The following is a 20,542-nucleotide window of genomic DNA, read 5'->3' as shown; positions in this document are numbered from 1 at the left end:
GTTAGAGCGAGGGGGTGAGAGGTAGTTTTAGGTAGGGTAGGGAGAGTGATGGTAAAGGATACCAGGTGATGATCAGAGACGTGTAGTGGGGTAGCAGTCACGTCTGTAGCTGGAGAAGGACGGGTGAAAACCAGGTCCAGCACATTGCCTCCTTTGTGTGTGGGGATGTAGCTGTTGAGTGTGAGTGTGAATGAGTCAAGAAGAGACAGGAGGGAAGAAGAATGTAGCTTGTCAGAGGGGAGGTTGAAGTCACCAAGCACTATGAACTGTGTGTATATATGTATGTGTGTATATATGTGTGTATGTATATGTGTGTATGAATGTGTGCATGTGTATATATATGTGTGTATATATGTGTGTATGTGTGTATATATGTGTGTATGTATATGTGTGTATGAATGTGTGTATGTGTATATATGTGTGTATATATGTATATATGTGTGTATGTATATGTGTGTATGAATGTGTGTATGTGTATATATGTGTGTATATATGTATATATGTGTGTATGTGTGTATATATGTGTGTATGTATATGTGTGTATGAATGTGTGTATGTGTATATATGTGTGTATATATGTATATATGTGTGTATGTGTGTATATATGTGTGTATATATGTGTATGAATGTGTGCATGTGTATATATGTGTGTATATATGTATATATGTGTGTATAGACTTTATACAGGTTTGTACACAGGGTTTGGAGTCCAAATATTGTAGAAAGAGCTTTAACTACCATCACATCTGCAGTGTGTATCTACTTACCAGAATTTAAGAGGACCCTCTTTACTCATCTCCATCTTTCCTCTTATTCTCACATCCTTGCTGATTTCTGCAGATAATCACAATAATATTAAGAAACACAGCAACCTGCCACCAACTGCACAGAGAATGTGATGTGCTCATGATACACAACACATCTGTGTGTATGAGAGTGGAAACTGCAGTGGACATGAACTGTTTATCTTTGTAAAAAATAAAACTTACTGAGACAAATAATGGCCCTGAGACCCTGGAGCTCTCCACAGGCTCCTAAAGAGTCCCCCAGCACCAGGTTACACTTCACATTAGCACAGTGAAACACAGAGCACTTGTCATACTCCACACCGTGTCCTCCATGTCCTCCATGTCCCTTAGCTGTGTCCATATCACGCTGCTCTGGCTGCTGCTGTCGATAGAGATCGAGAAAGCACTGAAATTTCACAGACTGGATTCTAATTCAGTTCATTATTTAAGTGTTTTGTTCTGTTCACACGTCACCCAGCACTTACAAAGCCCTGGAATGTCCCGGTTGTCGTGGGTTTGTCGGTTTGGTGCTGTGTTCCACACCGCATCACTTGTCCTCGCTCAGAGGCCTCTTCTTGTTGCTGAAAGAAGCAGTCAGCTGGTGAGAATCACTTAAACCTCATAATGATGACACACCTTGGGGAAAAATGTAACACAAATTATAGTTTCTGTTTACGGTCACTTAAACGACCAGGATTACTTCTCTAATATGTTTAGTGGGAAAGCTCCTGTTATATTTTAGAGCTATTATTTAAATGAGTTTAGCTCAGAAGTCTGACAGGAAATGGTTGTCTCTTTAACCCGTTATGACCATTTGTGTTTGTTGGTTTCTCCTCAGCTACATGCTGAAAAGCTGCACCATCATGAAAGCTTCTGAACTCTGCTTTGAGAACAGAACGCTGGGAAGAACAATCAGTGAGGTGAGGAGGAATGTGGAGAGACTCTTCTTTATCTTTTGATCGCATTAATGTAGATCAGGAGTAACAGAATCTTTAGTAGTATTTCTAATGATGAAAATTAATGACAGAATCGCGCTCCATGTGAACATCTCGTACGGCTTGTGCACTCAGATGAAACAGGACCTGGAAGCCCAGCTGAAACGCGTGGAACTTCTGAAGGACGTGTCTGATGACAGCAGGCTGGGACACATGGCGTCGGTGCCGTCGACACCCTGACGGCGTCGGTGCCGTCGACACCCTGACGGCGTCGGTGCCGTCGACACCCTGACGGCGTCGGTGCCGTCGACACCCTGACGGCGTCGGTGCCGTCGACACCCTGACGGCGTCGGTGCCGTCGACACTCTGACGGCGTCGGTGTTGCTGGAACACACAGGAAGGTCTTGACCAGCTTTATCAGCATCTTTGTCTCTCTCTTCAGGGGGCATCAGGCTGAACATCACAAGATACGCTTCTGTAGCAACACTCGTCCAAATGTTGGTTGCGAGTGCAATGCTGTCAGTCTCCTTAAGTGTTTTCTTCAACTTGCCTTTAATTTCTTCATAATTTTTCTAAAATTAAAATGAAGTAAGTCTGTGAAGGAAGCGTGTACCTGGGATTAAAAGTGAAAATTATCCTCTGGAAACCTTCATCCTCCATCATGGACAGTGGGCATTACAATAATGCTCAAAATGCTGTCTGTAAACTCAGTTGAACTGGATGCAGCCGTGGGCTCGACGCCGTCCATACGAGTCAAGAGTGAAATGAATGATTTAGGGATATTCAGTTTTTCTCCACTGTGTAAAAGTGGATGTCCACTATGACATCCACTAAAACTATGTCCACAAGTCTGAACACCCAAAGCTCATCCAGACTGCTAACCTCTAAGCACAACATTCTTTTCACTCAATAGAAATTTTAAAATCACATTTTTGCACAAAACCCGTTGCATATTTTGTTCATGTGAAAAACACTGGCCTTCTTAATGACCAACTTACTCACATTTGACCTGTTTAAACTCAATTGGCAAACACTACAATCACGTCTCAGAGAGAAACGAGGCTTCAGCTTACCTCTACTGTGTTTGGGTGAAAATAAAGCAGCATGGAGGAGCAGGAGGAGGAAGGTGAGGAGTATTTCAGGAAATCTGCACAACTTTGGCTTAAACAGTATTTTGGTGTGTGTGTGTGTGTCTGTCTGTGTGTCTCTGTGTGAGTGTCTGTGTGTGCATGTGTGTGTGTCTGTCTGTCTGTGTGTGTCTCTGTCTGTGTGTGTGTGTCTGTCTGTGTGTGCGTGCGTGTGTGTGTCTGTCTGTGTGTCTCTGTGTGTGTCTGTGTGTCTCTGTGTGAGTGTGTGTCTGTCTGTGTGTGTCTCTGTGTGTGTGTGTCTCTGTGTGTGTGTGTGCGTGTCTGTCTGTGTGTGTATACAGCTGGCAACTGTATCAAATTCAATCTTCAATTCGTTAGATTTGTTTCTATTTTCAAAAGAAAATATACAAAAATAAATAAAAGTTTGTGTTACTTTACAATAAAATGCTTTAATCAAACCATGATGATGAAACAGCCCAGTATGGGGGCGTGGCTTACTCCACCGGTTAAATGGAAAGTGGACGTGACTTAATTTACCATTTAAATTGGGGAAGTGGGCGTGGCTTACCCCGCCGTTTAAATTGGGGAAGTGGGCGTGGCTTACCCCGCCGTTTAAATATGAAGTGGGCGTGGCTTCACCTCTCCATCCGCACATTAGCTTGATGATGATCCGCACAGTCTGCACTTCATACACGGAAATAAATGATATTTAGCTGAACAAAGTGAACTGAAGTGTTTATGGCGCCAGAAGAAGACGTGGAGTTTCCTGTGTCTTTACTGCCTCCAGATAAACACATAGGAAATGATGGGCTCAAATTCATCCAGGTAGGAGTGTGTGTGTGTGTGAGTGAGAGAGAGAGAGAGAGAGAGAAAGGGATGGTCTCTCTGTGTGTGTGTGTGAGTGAGAGAGAGAGAGAGAAAGGGATGGTCTCTGTGTGTGTGTGTGTGTGTGTGTGTGAGTGAGAGAGAGAAAGGGATGGTCTGTGTGTGTGTGTGTGTGTGTGAGAGAGAGAGAGAGAGAGAGAGAGAGAGAAAGGGATGGTCTCTGTGTGTGTGTGTGTGTGTGTGTGTGTGTGTGTGTGTGTGTGAGTGAGAGAGAGAAAGGGATGGTATGTGTGTGTGTGTGTGTGTGTGTGAGAGAGAGAGAAAGGGATGGTCAGTGTGTGTGTGTGTGAGAGTGAGAGAGAAAGGGATGTTCTGTGTGTGTGTGTGTGAGAGAGAGAGAGAGTGAGAGAGAGTGTGTGTGAGTAAGAGAGAGAAAGGGATGTTCTGTGTGTGTGTGTGTGTGTGCGCGCGTGCGTGTGTGAGAGAGTGTGAGCGAGAAAGGGATGGTCATTGTGTGTGAGTGTGTGTGTGAGAGAGAGAGAGAGAGAGAGAGAGCGAGAGAGAAAGGTATGGTCATTGTGTGTGAGTGTGTGTGTGAGAGAGAGAGAGAGAGAGCGAGAGAGAAAGGTATGGTCAGTGTGTGTGAGAGAGAGAGAAAGGTATGGTCAGTGTGTGTGCGTGCGTGCGTGTGTGTGTGTGTGTGTGAGAGAGAGAGAGAGAGAAAGGGATGGTCAGTGTGTGTGAGACAGACAGACTTTTTTTTTAAACACCTTTATTTCCATAGGTCACATTACACATGTAGTCAGAGTGACCAAATAAAGTATAGATCATTTCAATAAATTTGGTAAATATAGAAATGAAAGGTTTAAATGTAAATAGATAAAATATAAATAAATAAGTGAATAAAATAACGATAAAAAACAACTTATGTTTAAAGACAGAAAATGTGCAAAATAAAAGCTCTTCATCTTTTAGACAGCACAGTGATTTACTGTGTGAAACTTTTAAAACTGAATATCAACTAACACCCCCCCTACTCCCCCCCCTCTTCTCCCCCCCCCTTCTCTCCCCCCCTGTTTGCCAGAAGAAGAGGACATTGGGCATGTCTGTGTGCAGTAAGCTGTGCTTTGCGATTGGTGGAGCTCCGTATCAGATCACTGGAAGTTCTCTGGGCTTCTTCCTGCAGATCTACCTGTTGGATGTGGCACAGGTGAGATTTGAACACGCACCGATAAAGTCAGTGATTTTGTAGGATCAGAGTCAGATGTGAGATTAAGCAGTGATACCAGCAGGTGTTAATGATCATCAGATTCATATGTAGGTTTAAACCCAGTCGTTAAGTGAGAAACAAACATCTGTGTTGGAGCTTCACACTGGGTGAGGAACCAAACTCTGTTACTGAGGTGAGGTTGTGGAGGCAGTTTCATGTCACAGGTCAAACACCATGACAAGACCAGGTAGATCTACTGCATCAGCAAGAGCAGACTGGGTCACAGAGCTCAGTCAATGAAGCTTAATGCAGCAGATGAGAGAAACAACACACTTACTTCATTTCCACATCAGATTTCCAGCAGTGACTTCGGCAAACAACTAGAGGAAACCTTTTGGCCCACTGAGGTGTCGTCAGTGCTGAGAAATACAGACAGATATTATCCATCATACAGTACCGTCAGGGAGGCGTCTGTTTGGCCCCACATTTATTCTGCAGCAGGACGACGAGCCCAAACACACAGCATATGGCATTAAGAAGTATCTTCAGTCTAGAGAAGAACAAGGATCCTGGAGGAGATGTTTGTCTCTACAGAGAAGGATCTGAGGCAGTCCACATCCAGAAGATCTGCTGTTAGTTCTCCAAGATGTTTGGAACAACCTACCTGCAGAGTTCCTTAAAAACGATGTACAAGTGAACCTGAAAGAACTGCTGCTGCTTTGGCAAAGAGTCACAACAAATACTTTACTTTCCTTTTTTGGGGGCAGTCGTGGCCTAATGGTTAGAGAGTCTGACTTGTAACCCGAAGGTTGTGGGTTCGAGTCTCGGGCCGGCCACAACTGAGGTGCCCTTGAGCGCAAGGCTCAATCCCCCCAACTGCTCCCCGGGTGCCGCAGCATAAAATGGCTGCCCACTGCTCCGGGTGTGTGTTCACAGTGTGTGTGTTCACGGTGTGTGTGTGCACTTTGGATGTGTTAAATGCAGAGAACAAATTCTGAGTATGGGTCACTGTACGTGTTTCACTTCACTTCATTTTGTTAATTAATAAAAACTTTTCTATTTTATAAATATTTTTACTTTACAGCATTTTCACACCTTAAAAACAGTACTGTCCCTGTGTCTGTCTGTGTCTGTCTGTGTCTGTCTGTGTCTGTCTGTGTGTGTCTGTGTGTGTCTGTGTGTGTCTGTGTGTGTCTGTGTGTCTCTCAGTTAGAGCCATTCTATGCATCCATCATCCTCTTTGCAGGACGAGTGTGGGATGCTGTTACAGACCCCACTGTGGGGTTCCTTGTTAGTCGGAGTCAGTGGACGCGACATGGCCGGATGATGCCTTGGTAATGACACACACACACACATCTTTCCCTAGATGTGACTCTCTCTCTTAAGCTCTTGCTCTCTTTAGGTGTGTGTGTGTGTGTGTGTGTGTGTGTGTGTGTGTGTGTTGTTTTTAGTCAGCATCTGTGAGAGATTTTTGGTGCAGATAGAGGTACTCTGTCTGATTGGCTGATCCAACCACACCACCATTTCCAACCAATGGGACACGTGTGTGTGTGTGTGTGTGTATGTATATGTGTGTATGTATATATGTGTGTGTGTGTGTGTACACCTCCTGAAAATGATAGTTTGAAAAGTGATCTTACTTGACCTAATAACCACAAGGATCACAAGAGACTGCATATTCTTTCAGCTGTTTATGTATCAGCATGAGTGTGTGTGTTACATGTGTGTCTGTGTGTTACGTGTGTGTGATACATGTGTGTCTGTGTGTGATACATGTGTGTCTGTGTGTGTTACGTGTGTGTGTTCTGTGGAATGATTTAGATCATCACATAATCTGTACTTCAGAGAAAGTCTCTATGTTTAATGAATATTGAACTTGCATTTACAGGGTGTTGATCTTGCAGTGGACTAGATCACATCCAACAGGTGTGTGTGTGTGTGTGTGTGTGTGTGTGTGTGTGTGTGTGTGTGTGTGTGTGTAGGATTGTGATGTCCACTCCGTTTGCAGTTTTGAGTTATTTCCTTATCTGGGTGGTTCCTCCAGTGGAGAAGGGCAAAGTGTTGTGGTATTTATTCTTCTACTGTATGTTCCAGTCTCTACAGACGGTCAGTACAGGACAGTCCACATTCTGAAAACTGCTGATGTCAAATTTAAATAAATTAAGTTTAAAGTAATCGTGTGTGTGTGTGTGTGTGTGTGTGTGTGCGTACGCACAGTGTTTTCATGTGCCTTACTCAGCTCTAACGATGTTCATCAGCTCCGAGCAGAAAGAGAGAGATTCAGCCACAGCGTATCGTGAGTACAGATATTCTGTACGTTTCTTCTCCTTTTCACAAATGTAGAAAAGATTGTAGATTTTTTTATGGATCTTAAGATTAATCTATAGGAGTGATGAGGAAGTGAACAGGAAGTGAAGAGGAAGTAAACCGATGTCTAGTTAAAAACAACAAACAAATCCAAGCCCATGAGCCGTACAGTCAGTGGGAGTTAAACATGGTCCTGACTCGTCTCACTGTTCTACGGTCACTGTACTGAAGTGTACTGCAGCTTGTGAAGGCGGAGTCTACGGTGTAGGGGCGGAGCCTAGTTTACATAGTGTACACGCAGTAATTTCTGAGGACTAGCTCTGTATTCTTCATGTCTCTCTCTCAGGTATGACTGTAGAGGTTTTTGGTACGGTTCTCGGAACAGCTATTCAGGGTCAGATTGTGGGCGGAGCCACTGCACCCTGTTTAAATGACACCTCCTTTTTGAATGACAGCTATAATGTTATGCAGCTAAACTTCGAGGTCAACGTGTCGCACGTCACATTGGAGGATACGGTAAGTGTGTGTGGGGCTTAAAGTAAAGTGCAGTTTGGTTATTAATCACTGTGAAATCTGAGCTAAATCCTTTCCCTATTCTCTCTCTCTCTCTCTCTCTCTCTGTGTCCCTCTCTTTCTCTCTCTGTCCCTCTTTCTCTCTGTCCCTCTTTCTCTCTCTCTCTCTCTTTCTCTCTCTCCCTCTCTCTCTCTCTCTTTCTCTCTCTCTCTGTCCCTCTCCAACTTTCTCTCTCTCTCTCTCTCTCTCTCTCTCTCTCTCTCTCTCTGTCCCTCTCCAACTTTCTCTCTCTCTCTCTCCCTCGCTCTCTCTCTGTCTCTCTCTCTGTCCCTCTTTCTCTCTGTCCCTCTTTCTCTCTGTCCCTCTTTCTCTCTGTCCCTCTTTCTCTCTGTCCCTCTCTCTCTCTCTCCGTCTCTCTCTCTCCCTCTTTCTCTCCCCCCCCCCTCTCTCTCCCTAACAGAAACAAGCATACATGCTAGCATCTGGTGTGATCAGTGTGATCTACATCATCTGTGCTGCTGTTCTGTTTCTCGGTGTGCGAGAACAACAAGGTGTGACGTGACAGACTGAAGCTAAGAGCTCAGAGACTCGCTGTTAAAGAACCTGAAACTTTAAATGCTTGTTCTAGCTCAGAGCCAGTTCTGTAACCCTGAGCATTAAGTCTAAATGAAGTCATGAAGAAAAGTCATTCAGATGTGAATTTGCTCACTTTGAGCTAGCATCCATGGAGAACTTTCACATTAGCTTCAGTTAGCTAGATTTTATAGGAGAATGTAGACATTATGTTGCTAATTAATGAAAATTAGCATGTGATTCATGAGAAATGTTAAATGTAGGAGCCGAAGTCTGCTCGTTAGAGCGAGTGTGATATCAGAATTATTAGCTCCTTAACACCTGTCTTTATTACAAATGTATTAATGTTGTGTTCTCGTGTGTGTTTGTGTGTAGATGTGAGTATTGTAAAAGCAGAGTGTTTGTCGTTTGTGGAGAGTCTGAAGCTGCTGCAGAAACACGGGCCATATGTTAAACTGGTTACAGGTTTCCTCTTCACATCGCTGGCCTTCATGGTGAGGAGAGCTAGCGTGGGTCAGGGTTAGCGTGGGTCAGGGTTAGCGTGGGTCAGGGTTAGCGTGGGTCAGAGCTAGCGTGGGTCAGGGCTAGCGTGGGTCAGGGCTAGCGTGGGTCAGAGCTAGCGTGGGTCAGGGTTAGCGTGGGTCAGGGTTAGCGTGGGTCAGGGTTAGCGTGGGTCAGGGCTAGCGTGGGTCAGGGCTAGCGTGGGTCAGGGCTAGCGTGGGTCAGGGTTAGCGTGGGTCAGGGTTAGCGTGCTAACTAACATGTTGGACATGACCTGAAATCTAAAAGACTGCATAAGATCCATGATCATCTGAACTGCTTCTGAAATAAAAAGCACCTGTGAATCTTTCTCTCTGTAAACATGTATAAAATAAAATGTGTGTGGATTTTTTTTGTATGTGTTTATCTAAAGCTGATGGAGGGAAACTTCGCTCTGTTCCTCACATACACACTCGGACTACGTGGGGACTTCCAGAACATTCTACTCGTCATCATGGTGAGTGTGTCCTCAAGCTCCAACTGCATGTGTGGATCAGTATTTAGGGGTGCGTGGGTCATTATTAACTAGGATTGTTTGATGTGGGTGGGTGTGGGGGTGTGTGAGACACTCAAACACACACACACACACACACACACACACACACACTCGTCAAACAATCCGAGGTTTAATCTCCTTTTTTGTCTTTTTGCCAGGAGAAAATGAAACCGAAAGCAACTATGAATAAAAATAAAATAACTCATGATAACTGTGTAAGAGATTTATTGTGTGTGTGTGTGTGTGTGTGTGTGTGTGTGTGTGTGTGTGTGTGTGTAGCTCTCTGGAACCCTCAGCATTCCTCTTTGGCAGCTCTTCCTCACACGCTTTGGCAAAAAGTCTGCAGTCTACGTCGGCATCACAGTGAGTGTGTGTTTGTGTGTGTGTGTGAGAGTGATAACCTGTGTGTGTGTTGGCATATGATAACCTGTGTGTGTGTGTGTGTGTGTTACAGTGGGCAATTCCCTTCATGATCCTGGTGGTGTGTATAGAGAGCACTCTTATCATAACATACATTGTTGCTGTAGCTGCCGGTGCCTCTGTGGCTGCAGCTTTCCTCCTGCCATGGTGTGTGTGTGTGTGTGTGTGTGTTGTTATTATTAATACCTGGCTCTTTTATTAGTTTATGTAGTTAAATAATAGACAGTGATGTGTTCATGTACAGAAACTGTGTGTGTCTATGTGTACATGTGTGTCTATGTGGACAGGTTGTGTGTATACAGTATGATAACGTGTGTGTGTGAGATAACCTGTGTGTGTTTGTGATCAGGTCGATGTTACCTGATGCAGTGGATGATTATAAAGTACAGAATCCCAGCTCTCAGGGTCATGAAGCCATCTTCTACTCCTTCTACGTCTTCTTCACTAAGTTTGCCTCTGGAGTCTCACTGGGCATCTCCACACTCAGCTTATAGTCAGTCCACCTGTCTCACTTTTTTTTTACTGTATCTCACTTCCTACCTGTCTCACTGTTTCTTTCAGTATCTGACTTTTCCATCTCACTCTCTGTCTTTGTCTCTCTGTCTCAGTCTGTTTCTCTCCATCACTCTGTGTTCATGTTTAGGTGTCTCTCTCTCACTGACTCACTGTTGTTCTGTCTCACTTTAGTAATCTTTATCCATTTTATTGTTTTCTGTCTGAATCCGCATCACTCTGTCCCTCATTCATGTCTTGTTAGTGACTGTGTGTGTGTGTGTGTGTGTGTGTGTGTGCGCCGTGTGTAGTTTTGCGGGTTATATGTCGAGGGTGTGTGTTCAGCCCGACTCGGTGAAATTAACATTGAAGCTGTTGGTGTCTGCTGTGCCCGTGTCCTTCATCATCCTCGGCCTGCTCATCTTCAGATCCTACCCCATCACTGAGGAGAGAAGGAGACACAACCGTCAGCGTTTACACGCCCTGCTGCAGTAAGGCGCACATTTTATCTTGTGATTGGTTCAGATTTCAGAGTTACAGTTTTCCTCGATCACCTCGTGGGGTTAATATCCCTCTAATGGGTTCATTTTATTTTTTCTTTGTTTGTTTCTATTCTTCTTGCTCACAGTGACAGCAGTGAAGATTCTGAAAACTCTAGATTACCGGGATCTTCTATCTGAATCTCTGCAGTGTGTGAGTGCGCGTGTGAGTGCGCGTGTGGGTGCGCGTGTGAGTGCGCGTGTGAGTGCGCGTGTGGGTGCGCGTGTGAGTGCGCGTGTGAGTGCGCGTGTGAGTGCGCGTGTGAGTGCGCGTGTGAGTGCGCGTGTGGGTGCGCGTGTATCTTAAGTGCCTTACTGAGACTTTTTCACATTTTTTTTCCTGTCATGTTGTATAATAATAATTACTACTGGAGGACTGGAACAGTTGCACCCAACACCTGCCTGGGTGTCTTCCAGTCAGTGTGTATCAAGAGAGAACAGAAGAACCCTCAGCTCCAGTCTGTTGGACCAGTGCACTCTGGGTGAGTTCCTGATGTGTGCAGTGATGTCCACTCCATCCCTCACCCCAGCATCCAGTCTTCTGAATAAATAGCTACATTCAAACGTATACTTTTTGGTCCCTATATCACACTCTGCCCCCTTGTGGCTGACTCAAAAAATTAGTCGGTTAATTAAATTCAGATAAATAACAGCAATTTGGTAGAAATTATAATGTAAATTAAATCGAAGGCAAATATTTTTGTAAATGTTTAAAATTTGTATGGGAGGATAAACAAATCTAAAATAAATAAAGAATATAATCAATCAGTCTTATCTTAAATATTCCCCGTGACTTAATTGTTTACTTGGTTGTAATAGTGAACTCTTGTGGATGAGCATTGATTTACAGCCACAAAATTAAAATGCTGTTATTTAATTAAAAATACGATTCGATACCAAAACAAACGGAATCGGGAGTACGACTGTGTAAAGCTCTTATTTAAAGGCTTTGTTAATGATCCCCATCACATGCTCTTGGTGAATGATGTTCATATTTATGTTCCATCTATTTATTAAGTTTAAATGTTACAAAGCTTGAAGCTGCTTGTGAGCTCCAAATCTCCAGTGAACTAGCAAAACTGACCTGCTGATCATCAGGTGACACATCCCCAGGTCATGAGCTTGCTGTATCCTTGCACAACGATCTGATCTCCCCTTCAGTCACAGCTCACAACCTTGGGGTAACTATGGACAAACAAACCCCCCCCCCCCCCCCCCCCACACACACACACACACTCTCTAAAATTCAGCTAAAAAATTAAGGGAAATCCATCAGGTGTATTCAGGATGAGCAGAAACATCAGACACTGACCTCATGTTCACTCATAGCACTCTTAAGAGATCTGTGTGTATATACACAAATCCACTGACATTGTAAACATGACAGGAAGCTATTCCCTTAAATAATTTGTGGAATGTAAATTAAATTGTGAATCATTCACTTCCCTCTGTTACTGCTATATGTCCTTATATGGTGCATTCATCTACTCAGGAGATAAACATCAACTGATAAAACACACACAGCAGGATGCATGAAGTGATAAACACCTTCCTCGGTCATTAACGTCTGTCTCATTCACTGACATAACTGATATGTAAAAAAGCAAAGCAAATATTGAGTCTCACACACACGCACATCCGCAGGAACAGATATGAACAATTGTGAATGCACTGTTTCCAGTTGCTCCTCCACCTATACACCCCCGTTCTTTCCGTGTGTGTGTGTGCGTGTGTGCTAATATTACAATATGCTGTTTTGATCCTAACATTTGTCTTTAATAAAATAAAAAAAAAACTCTATTAAGCAGTGAAAGGAATCAGATGCAGTTTAAACAGATTTTATTCTGATTAGATTCACCTTCAGATTTTTATAAACATTTTAAATGTACAAATGCCACATGACAAGAAAATAATAATCAAAAAATAATCATTATAAATGAATGCATCAGTAAACCTTGTCCAGCAAGAGGGATTCATCAACTGACACACAACCTTTTAACACAACAGAAACCTTCACATTTTTTTACTACAAACTACAAACACACACGTTATGGAGACGTCGCCATGGTGACGACTGGAGCTGCCAATGTTGAGGACTGAATTTAACACTAAATGATGAACAGCACAGAAATTACACCGGTGCTCACAGCTGACTGTCACCTGCCTGAAATAACCGTAAAACAGACCAAGCTGATCATTTAAAGTAAAATAAATGCTTCTTTACAAAAATACTATGATGAGGTTTATCGATCTTCAGATCTAGCTGAATTGCCCGGAGTCTGAAGTTTGATCTGAGACACCAGACCCTTAACATTGTCCATTAGAAATATTAATCTTCTAAATATTCAGTGCCATAAAAAGTTTCAGCAGTGAGGAAGACAGGAGCTGGAGATCAGGATGGAGATGGTTTTGAAGATGTGACTCCAGACATCTGCCTTAATCACTGAGAGGAGAGCTTGTGGTGAGCTTAAGAAAAAAAGTCTGATAAATAAACTACATTTCTTTTTCTAGTCTAGCCGCCTGGCCCGAGATCTTTCTTTATCAGGGATTCTGTAACACTTTCAGCTTTATCCCGGGAAGATTTTTCATTGATCGAAGCTTCTGATGACTCGATGTTAGTCTCTGAAGGATTTCGGGATTTTTCCTTTTTCATCATTCGGTGTCGAAGGATAATTAGTGCAATGATCACAGCGAGTAACGTAACTCCAACAACAGAAAGCCCAATGAGTCCTGCTCGCTGGCTCCTCTGGTCAGAGCCTCCATTTTCTGTGAAACAAAATAAATAAATAAATAAATAACAGGTTCAGTCCATTTTATAATCCATACTATGAAAATCATCAGACTTTTCTGTTTAATCTTTTATTCATTAATTTCTTTTTTAAAAATGATAATAACGGCACATTTGCAGTGTTGTGAGTTAATGAACCTCTCGGGGACGTGTGGTCTGGATGAACTCACCTGAGAAGAGGTCGATGTTCCTCCTGATGGTTTGGTCCAGATCTGGGTTCTTCATGATGAAGGTGATGGAGGAGTTGATGGTTCCACTTAGGTTCAGTTTACTGTTCACGCTGTACAGTCCTGTGTGATGGTCCTTACTCAGCTGCGTGTGTGTGTGGTTGGTGACGTCCCTGGCGTTTCCCATCAGCCACTGCAGGGAGGGAGAGGGGAACCCACCCTCTGAGGTCACCAGAACCTCCATGTGGCCGTCGCTCAGCACAGAGATTTGCAGACGAGGCTCGGGGTAGAAAGCTAAAGGAGGGGTAGAGAAGAGCACTGAGTGGTCAGTTACCATGACAACCAGTAACGCTTTACCGTTAGCACTAGGTAGCTAACATTTTACAGCACTTTTTTGTGCAGTTTCATCATTACCTGCTACTTTGAGGGGGAAACTCTTTCTCTGGCTGCCCAGCCGAGTGCTGACGGAGCAGGTGTAGTCCCCCGTGTCCTCCAGAGTGGTGCGGTCCAGCCTGAGGGACGCGTTCCCCTTCTTCATCTCCTGGTGGAACAAGCTGGTGCGGTTGGCGTATCTCTGGCTCTGGTATTGTGGCTGGTCTCGGCCATAAAAGAAACTGTGGACCACCTCTAGGTTGCGCTGCCACGTGATCACGGTGCTGTCTGCGTCCCACGAGCCGCTCACCGGGAACACGCAGGACAGGTGGACCGTCTCGCCGTAGACACCCATCTGTACATGCGTGGGAACCGAGATCTCGAACTCAGCTACGGATACAAACATGAGAAGAGATCTTTAAGAGCTAAATCAACAGAAAAAGTAAATCTACAGATAATGTGTGAATGTTGATCCAGGTGGGTGGTGAGTTCTGTTACTGAGAGCGAGACTTCATGTGCAGAAGTGTTTATAGTTCTGCTCGCCTACAGTTTCCTTTCCATAACCTTTAAGCTGTTGATGTGTGATGTGTATGAAATGTCAGCCTTATTGTCTTTAGCTCGTGTGTTTGTCACTTTGTACTGATTATTAATTTTAAACCTTGTAGCAGCATTTATCACTCAGTTCTGTTAAAACAATTGTGTTGTGTTAAAAAGAATGATTCATGTCAGCAGACCGGGCGGTTAACACAAAAAATACCAGCCACAGATAAGACTTGGAGTATTTGGGGGAAAACCTCAGAGGAATCCCGGGGGGGATGTGTGTGTGTGTGTGTGTGTGTGTGTGTGTGTGTGTGTGTGACTCATAACCGTCTATCCGTCGTGACCCGTCACCGTTTCTATCACGTGTCATATGACTCACTGTGTTTACTGCTCACTTTACAGAGAGACAAACAAAAACTGTGTTTTATAAAAAGAACGAGCTCTTTGTGCCCTAACAGATCTGTGAGCTCATCTCACTGTCACATCCGGGTTATTAACCTGTTATTAACACTTTATCTCACTAAAACTGAACACAACAGCCGGACTAACACTCATTACGTTTCATCCATCAGAGAGACTTTTAATCTTATTCTGAGCTGTTAATATAAAGCTGTAGTAAAAACAGACTTACTGTAAGAGGAAACTCCATGTAACAGCAGGAAAAGATTCAGAAGAGCCAGAGTCAGTGTCGATTCCCTCCGAGCGTGAACTCTCATATCCCTCTTCAGCCCTAGTTGTGTGTGTCGTTGTGTGTCTGTGTCGGTGTGTGTCTGTGTCGGTGTGTGTCTGTGTCGGTGTGTGTCTGTGTCGGTGTGTGTCTCTGTCGGTGTGTGTCTCTGTCGGTGTGTGTCTGTGTCGGTGTGTGTCTCTGTCGGTGTGTGTCTGTGTCGGTGTGTGTCTGTGTCGGTGTGTGTCTCTGTCGGTGTGTGTCTGTGTCGGTGTGTGTCTCTGTCGGTGTGTGTCTGTGTCGGTGTGTGTCTGTGTCGGTGTGTGTCTCTGTCGGTGTGTGTCTGTGTCGGTGTGTGTCTCTGTCGGTGTGTGTCTGTGTCGGTGTGTGTAAATGAACAGCAGATCAGTGTTTATGACAGAAAACAGCAGATCAGTGTGTATAAGACCGACACGGTGACGTGTTTAGTCCCGCCCCTTTAAAAAAAAGAAAATTCTAGACACGTCGTGAAACTTACGTCATTAGTTTCGGCGTCAAAAAAGTATCAATAGATAGATCTATAAATAGAAAGATAGGGTGGGAAAAGAAGAACAGAGATACAACGAGGATGTGTTTAAACATGTCTAAAACAGAATATCTACAGGGTCATAAACAGGTTTTTACATAACAGGACTGAGATTCTACTGGAAAACTCACAATACGCAATAAGTGTGTGTGTGTGTGTGTGTGTGTGTGTGTGTGTGAGAGAAGTAGGAAGGAGTCTGTTCATTTATCCTCACTGGTTCATGGTCAATTCAATTTATTTGTATACAGCACAGAAAAAAGAAATATAATAAGAATAATGATAATAATAATAATGATGATGATGATGATAATGATGAAGTAATAATAATGATGAAGAAGAAGAAATGAGAATAAAAATAAAATAAATAAAAAGTCCCTGAGATGATATGAGGAAGAAACCTTGAGAGAAACCAGACTCAGAAGTGAACCTCATCCTCATTGGAGTGACAGTAAATACAGTAAATAATGTCTATGTGATCTATTTTATTCCCCCTCATATTTTTCCAACTTGGGTGGCATTAAATTTTTCCTTAGTTGCAATTATGATATTAAAATAATACCAGTAAAACTAGCTGAGTTTCATCGCCAGGCTTTTCTTTCATGGTCATTGATCTACAAGCACAATTTCTCACAGCATAGGTATTATATCTGGAATAATAAGGACATTGTGTATAAACGTAAATCTCTTTTTCTTGAGTATTGGTTTAAGAATGGTATAATTCTGGTAGATCAGTTGTTTAATTCAAATGTTTTCTTTTCACTTTTGGTGAGTTTTTGGCTTTTTACAAAATCCCTGTGACACCAAAGGATTATGCAAAAGTTTTTGATGCCATATCTAATAAAATTTGCACTTTATTTAAATATTCAACGCGAGTAAATACTCAACTTTGGTCACTACCTAATATTGTTAATACCTATGAAGGTAGGATATGTTTGTCCTTTAACTCCCGCAATAGATGTATAAGTTTATTAGTTATAAGTTTATAACTTTATTTCAAAGAGATATTGTAGTTTTGCCTTATGTTCATTCTTTCTGGAACCGGTTTACAGATGATATTGTTTGTAAAAAGGTTTAACTACATCCAAATCAGTATTTAATCACAAATAAAATAAAGGAAGTCTCATTTAAACGTATTCATAAGATCTACACAACAAAACATTTTCTTGTGAAATTTAAAAGCGATATAGACACAAATTGTACATTTTGTAATAACAGCTTTCTAAACTGTGGTTCACTTGTTTTGGTACTGAACATTTGTAAAACCTTTTTGGGAAAATGTTTGTGATTTTATTGTTAAGAATATTGATGTTAATTTTGCTTTATTTTGGAAAAATGTGCTTTTTGGTGTTTTGAAGACTCAGAGAGACAACTATACTACTAATAGTATTTATATAATAAATCTGATCCTTTTATTAGCTAAATTTTACATTCACAAATGTAAATTTTCTGGGAAAAAAAACCCTGTTTCATGTCATTTAGAAAAGAAATGGAACTTTATGTTGATTCTATAAGACTGTCTCTAAAGCAAAAGGCACTGAAAACTTTGATGTTCTGTACTATAGTTAATATTTTGTTGTAAATTCCCCCTAACATACTTTGTATCTGTATTGTTATTGTCTAGTTTGTTAATTGATGTCTGTTGTTAATTAAAAAAAAAAAAAAAAAAAAGATGCTTTGTGGCATAAAATCAGATGTGAGCTGAATGTCTGAAATCTGTGATATTATCTTCTGCTTCTAAGGAGTCATGACATCACGGATTTATTATGAAGTCTGTGATTTATATGTCAAATATTTTCTATTTTTAATGGCCCAAAACAAATAAACCATTTAATGACGTCATACCGATAACTAGCTTCTAATGTGTGAAATTCAGCCGCTATAATAATCTGTTGTCCTGTTTAAAATAGCTTCGGGGAATTCCTTAGCAACAGTTGTTATGTTTAGTTGGGCGTGTCCCAAAACAGAGCAAGCGGAAGTAGTGACACCGGTCACGTGTGTTATCCGTATTAAAAGACACGGGATTAAACGACTCCATGTGCAGGTCAGGTGAGATTCGGGCAGTTTAACTTCATTGTTTAGTTAAAAACAAGATTATTTTTTGTAAAATACGAAATAAACTACAGTGAGAAGGAAATAAGCTCGAAGTTACATCGTACAGTTCAGTTGTGTTACTGTAACACTTTAACACTTTAACACTGTAACACTGGACACAGTAACGTTCAGGAGACAAAACTGGAGTGAGTCGGGAACCCTGAGGGACACCGGAGAGGGAATGTAAATCATCCTTTTGTACATAGTTGGAATACAGGACTGTGTAAAAGTTTTCTGCAGGTGTTAGTAAGTGTTTTAATCAATGAAGTGTTTCTTCACCTCCACCTGCATGACTTAAAGGCGAATATTCAGTTAAATATTGAGAAAAGACAAAGAAAAGGGAATTCTTTATTTTGTATTATGTTTTAGTTGAACACTTCCGCCTATACTTTGTGTGGACATTGTGGTTTTATTTGATTATGTGAGTTTCTGTTCACCTTTATTTTGTAGTCTGAGAGAAAGTTTAGCGTCGCTGTTTGTGTTTGGTGATTAATTCGGAGTAAATAATACGGATTAAACTTTGTGTGTAAACTCACTGTGTAAACACGTGTAAAGGGTCTTGTTCCGCTTCAAAGTACCGCTTTAATTTCATATTATGGGATAACAAACTCTTAGAGACTTTTAAAGTGTTAGTTTTATCGATACAAGCTGAAGCTATTTGTTTAACAGGTCGTTAACATATTAGGGTTAGAATTTCAGTCATCGCCACTTCATTTGTTATTGTTGTTATGCAAAGTGACGGTGTTAAAATAATTTGTTTTATTAAGTCGTATTTCAATCTGAAATGTGATACTTTACGTTCACACTCTATGTTTATGATGTAAAACAATTTCTCTTACGGGGTTTTAATAAAACTTATTCAGCTGGGAATACTACAGTGTTTGTATTCATTAATACACAGTTTTAGGTTGTTCCAAACATCTTGGAGAACAAACAGCAGATCTTCTGGATGTGGACTGCCTCAGATCCTTCTCTGTAGAGACAAACATCACCTCCAGGATCCTTGTTCTTCTCTAGACTGAAGATGCTTCTTAATGACATGTGCTGTATGTTTGGGCCGTATTATTTCTCAGCACTGACGACACCATTAATCCAGACGATTAATTATTTGTGATCTATAAAAAACAAACTTGACGGGAAAATGTGTGCACCTTTAAGCAAACTTTGAGACGTTCGTACACACATTCTGGAGACAAATGGAATTGGCGACACAGATGGTGAGGTCGTGAACTGAAGTTAGATTGTAGAAAATACATGTGAGAAGAACGATTATAAGAATTAATGACATTTAATTTTCACTCCATTTCATACGTTATATCCACATTATCATGAAGATTAAATCCAACAGTGTTATTTGTGCCAATTGTTTTAGGCTATATACATCTAGTAAAATCCAAACGTAATTCAAAATGTATTAAAAATAAAATAATAATAATAATAATCAGCGCTACTCCGTCCAGTAGGCACAGGCTCCCTGTGACCCGAGTAGTTCGGATAAGCGGTAGAAGATGAATGAATGAATAATCAGCGCTGCCTTACAGTCACATTGTCCACAACGGGAGCGCAGGAGGAGATGGTGCGACTACATGTGATACAGAATAGAATACAGAATACAGAATGTTGCTTTTAATATAATTATAACCTGCAGGTGACAGTGGCTACCCCCTGAGACGCTGTCTCCTCAACCCGTTTTTAAACCCACAGAGCGCAGAGGAAACTCATTATAACGAGGTCCACTCTCGTGCCCGCGCAGTGATTTGCATTGACTATTTATGGTTAAAAATGGGCGTGTACAGGGCGGGATTTGAGGCTGGTTCACGTACGTACATCTGTGGGTGATCTGTGATTTATAAAGGGAACATTGCTTACAGGAGTGCGTACGCACGGTTTTATAAATCGGAATTTTTTTTTGGCGTACGCCATTTTTGGCTTTTGGGCGTACGTAAACTTTTAGTAGGGATCCTACGCACAGTTTTATAAATGAGACCCCAGATCTCCATCTCCATCTGCAGACCTACAAGGAAACTCCAGTATGCTTCTCTGTTGCAACTTTAAATAAAATATATTACAACAAAGACTCAACAGAAAAGAACAGAAACATGCTGTAAAATATAGTGATAATATAGTCACAAAGAACACCACACATTACTATACAATACATGTAAAATATAAACTTTGTACTATAATGTTGTTTCCTATAGTTGTGTGATCTGATGCCACCACATTGTTTATGGTGATGATCAGATCAGACACTGAAATTGCCCTGAGGAACATTTTCGTTCAGCTGAGTTTAGCTGACCAGGTTTAATTCATATATACATATATATACATGTGTCTGTACAGATGCTGATGGATTTCATCCATGACTTGTGAAACACTCCAGGGTTTTTATTTATCTGTAGCACAGGCTTAGGAAACACCAACACAGGAGGGTAACGGTGTTGGAAATGTAGTGTTCTGTCACGTTGTGGATGTTCATGTGGTGTCTCGTGCTGAGGTGTGTTCACATTTCAATGAATTTCTTCTATTCTTCACTGTGGTCCTTTTTTTTTTCTTGTTAGCGTGGTGGAATTGTGTCCTGCCTCCTATACAGTTGCAGGGTTTTGTGTTTCAGATTCTGCTTTC

General features: G+C 41.8%; 2 protein-coding genes across 4 annotated transcripts; one reads left to right on the top strand and one right to left on the bottom strand.

The window, feature by feature from the left end:
* Nucleotides 1–3,484: 3,484 nt before the first annotated feature.
* Nucleotides 3,485–11,295, top strand: mfsd2aa (MFSD2 lysolipid transporter A, lysophospholipid a). 3 transcript variants are annotated; one of them, XM_060871575.1, is made up of 14 exons: nt 3,485–3,636; nt 4,724–4,846; nt 6,056–6,180; nt 6,829–6,952; nt 7,064–7,142; nt 7,500–7,669; nt 8,128–8,218; nt 8,616–8,734; nt 9,154–9,237; nt 9,556–9,639; nt 9,731–9,843; nt 10,046–10,189; nt 10,500–10,679; nt 10,817–11,295. In XM_060871575.1, exons 1-14 carry the CDS (start codon nt 3,550–3,552, stop codon nt 10,866–10,868), a joined length of 1,575 nt encoding a protein of 524 aa, XP_060727558.1. In that variant the 5' UTR covers nt 3,485–3,549; the 3' UTR covers nt 10,869–11,295. The 3 variants fall into 3 exon arrangements, with proteins under 3 accessions (XP_060727558.1, XP_060727557.1, XP_060727559.1); XM_060871574.1 differs by having other exon boundaries at nt 4,721–4,846; XM_060871576.1 differs by lacking the exon at nt 10,046–10,189 and having other exon boundaries at nt 4,721–4,846.
* A 1,254-nt stretch (nt 11,296–12,549) lies between these two features.
* On the bottom strand, nt 12,550–15,685 carry zgc:153911 (uncharacterized protein LOC768172 homolog). Its single transcript, XM_060871577.1, has 4 exons — nt 15,226–15,685; nt 14,097–14,444; nt 13,686–13,976; nt 12,550–13,493 (listed from the first exon to the last, which is right to left on the bottom strand). The coding sequence occupies exons 1-4, from the start codon at nt 15,308–15,310 to the stop codon at nt 13,240–13,242; spliced, it is 978 nt and encodes a 325-aa protein (XP_060727560.1). The 5' UTR covers nt 15,311–15,685; the 3' UTR covers nt 12,550–13,239.
* Nucleotides 15,686–20,542: the final 4,857 nt, after the last annotated feature.

This window comes from Tachysurus vachellii, chromosome 6 (assembly GCF_030014155.1).
Source record: "Tachysurus vachellii isolate PV-2020 chromosome 6, HZAU_Pvac_v1, whole genome shotgun sequence".
Classification (NCBI taxonomy): domain Eukaryota; kingdom Metazoa; phylum Chordata; class Actinopteri; order Siluriformes; family Bagridae; genus Tachysurus; species Tachysurus vachellii.
The sequence above is the reverse complement of the archived record's forward strand: the minus strand, read 5'-3'. Positions and strand labels throughout refer to the sequence as shown.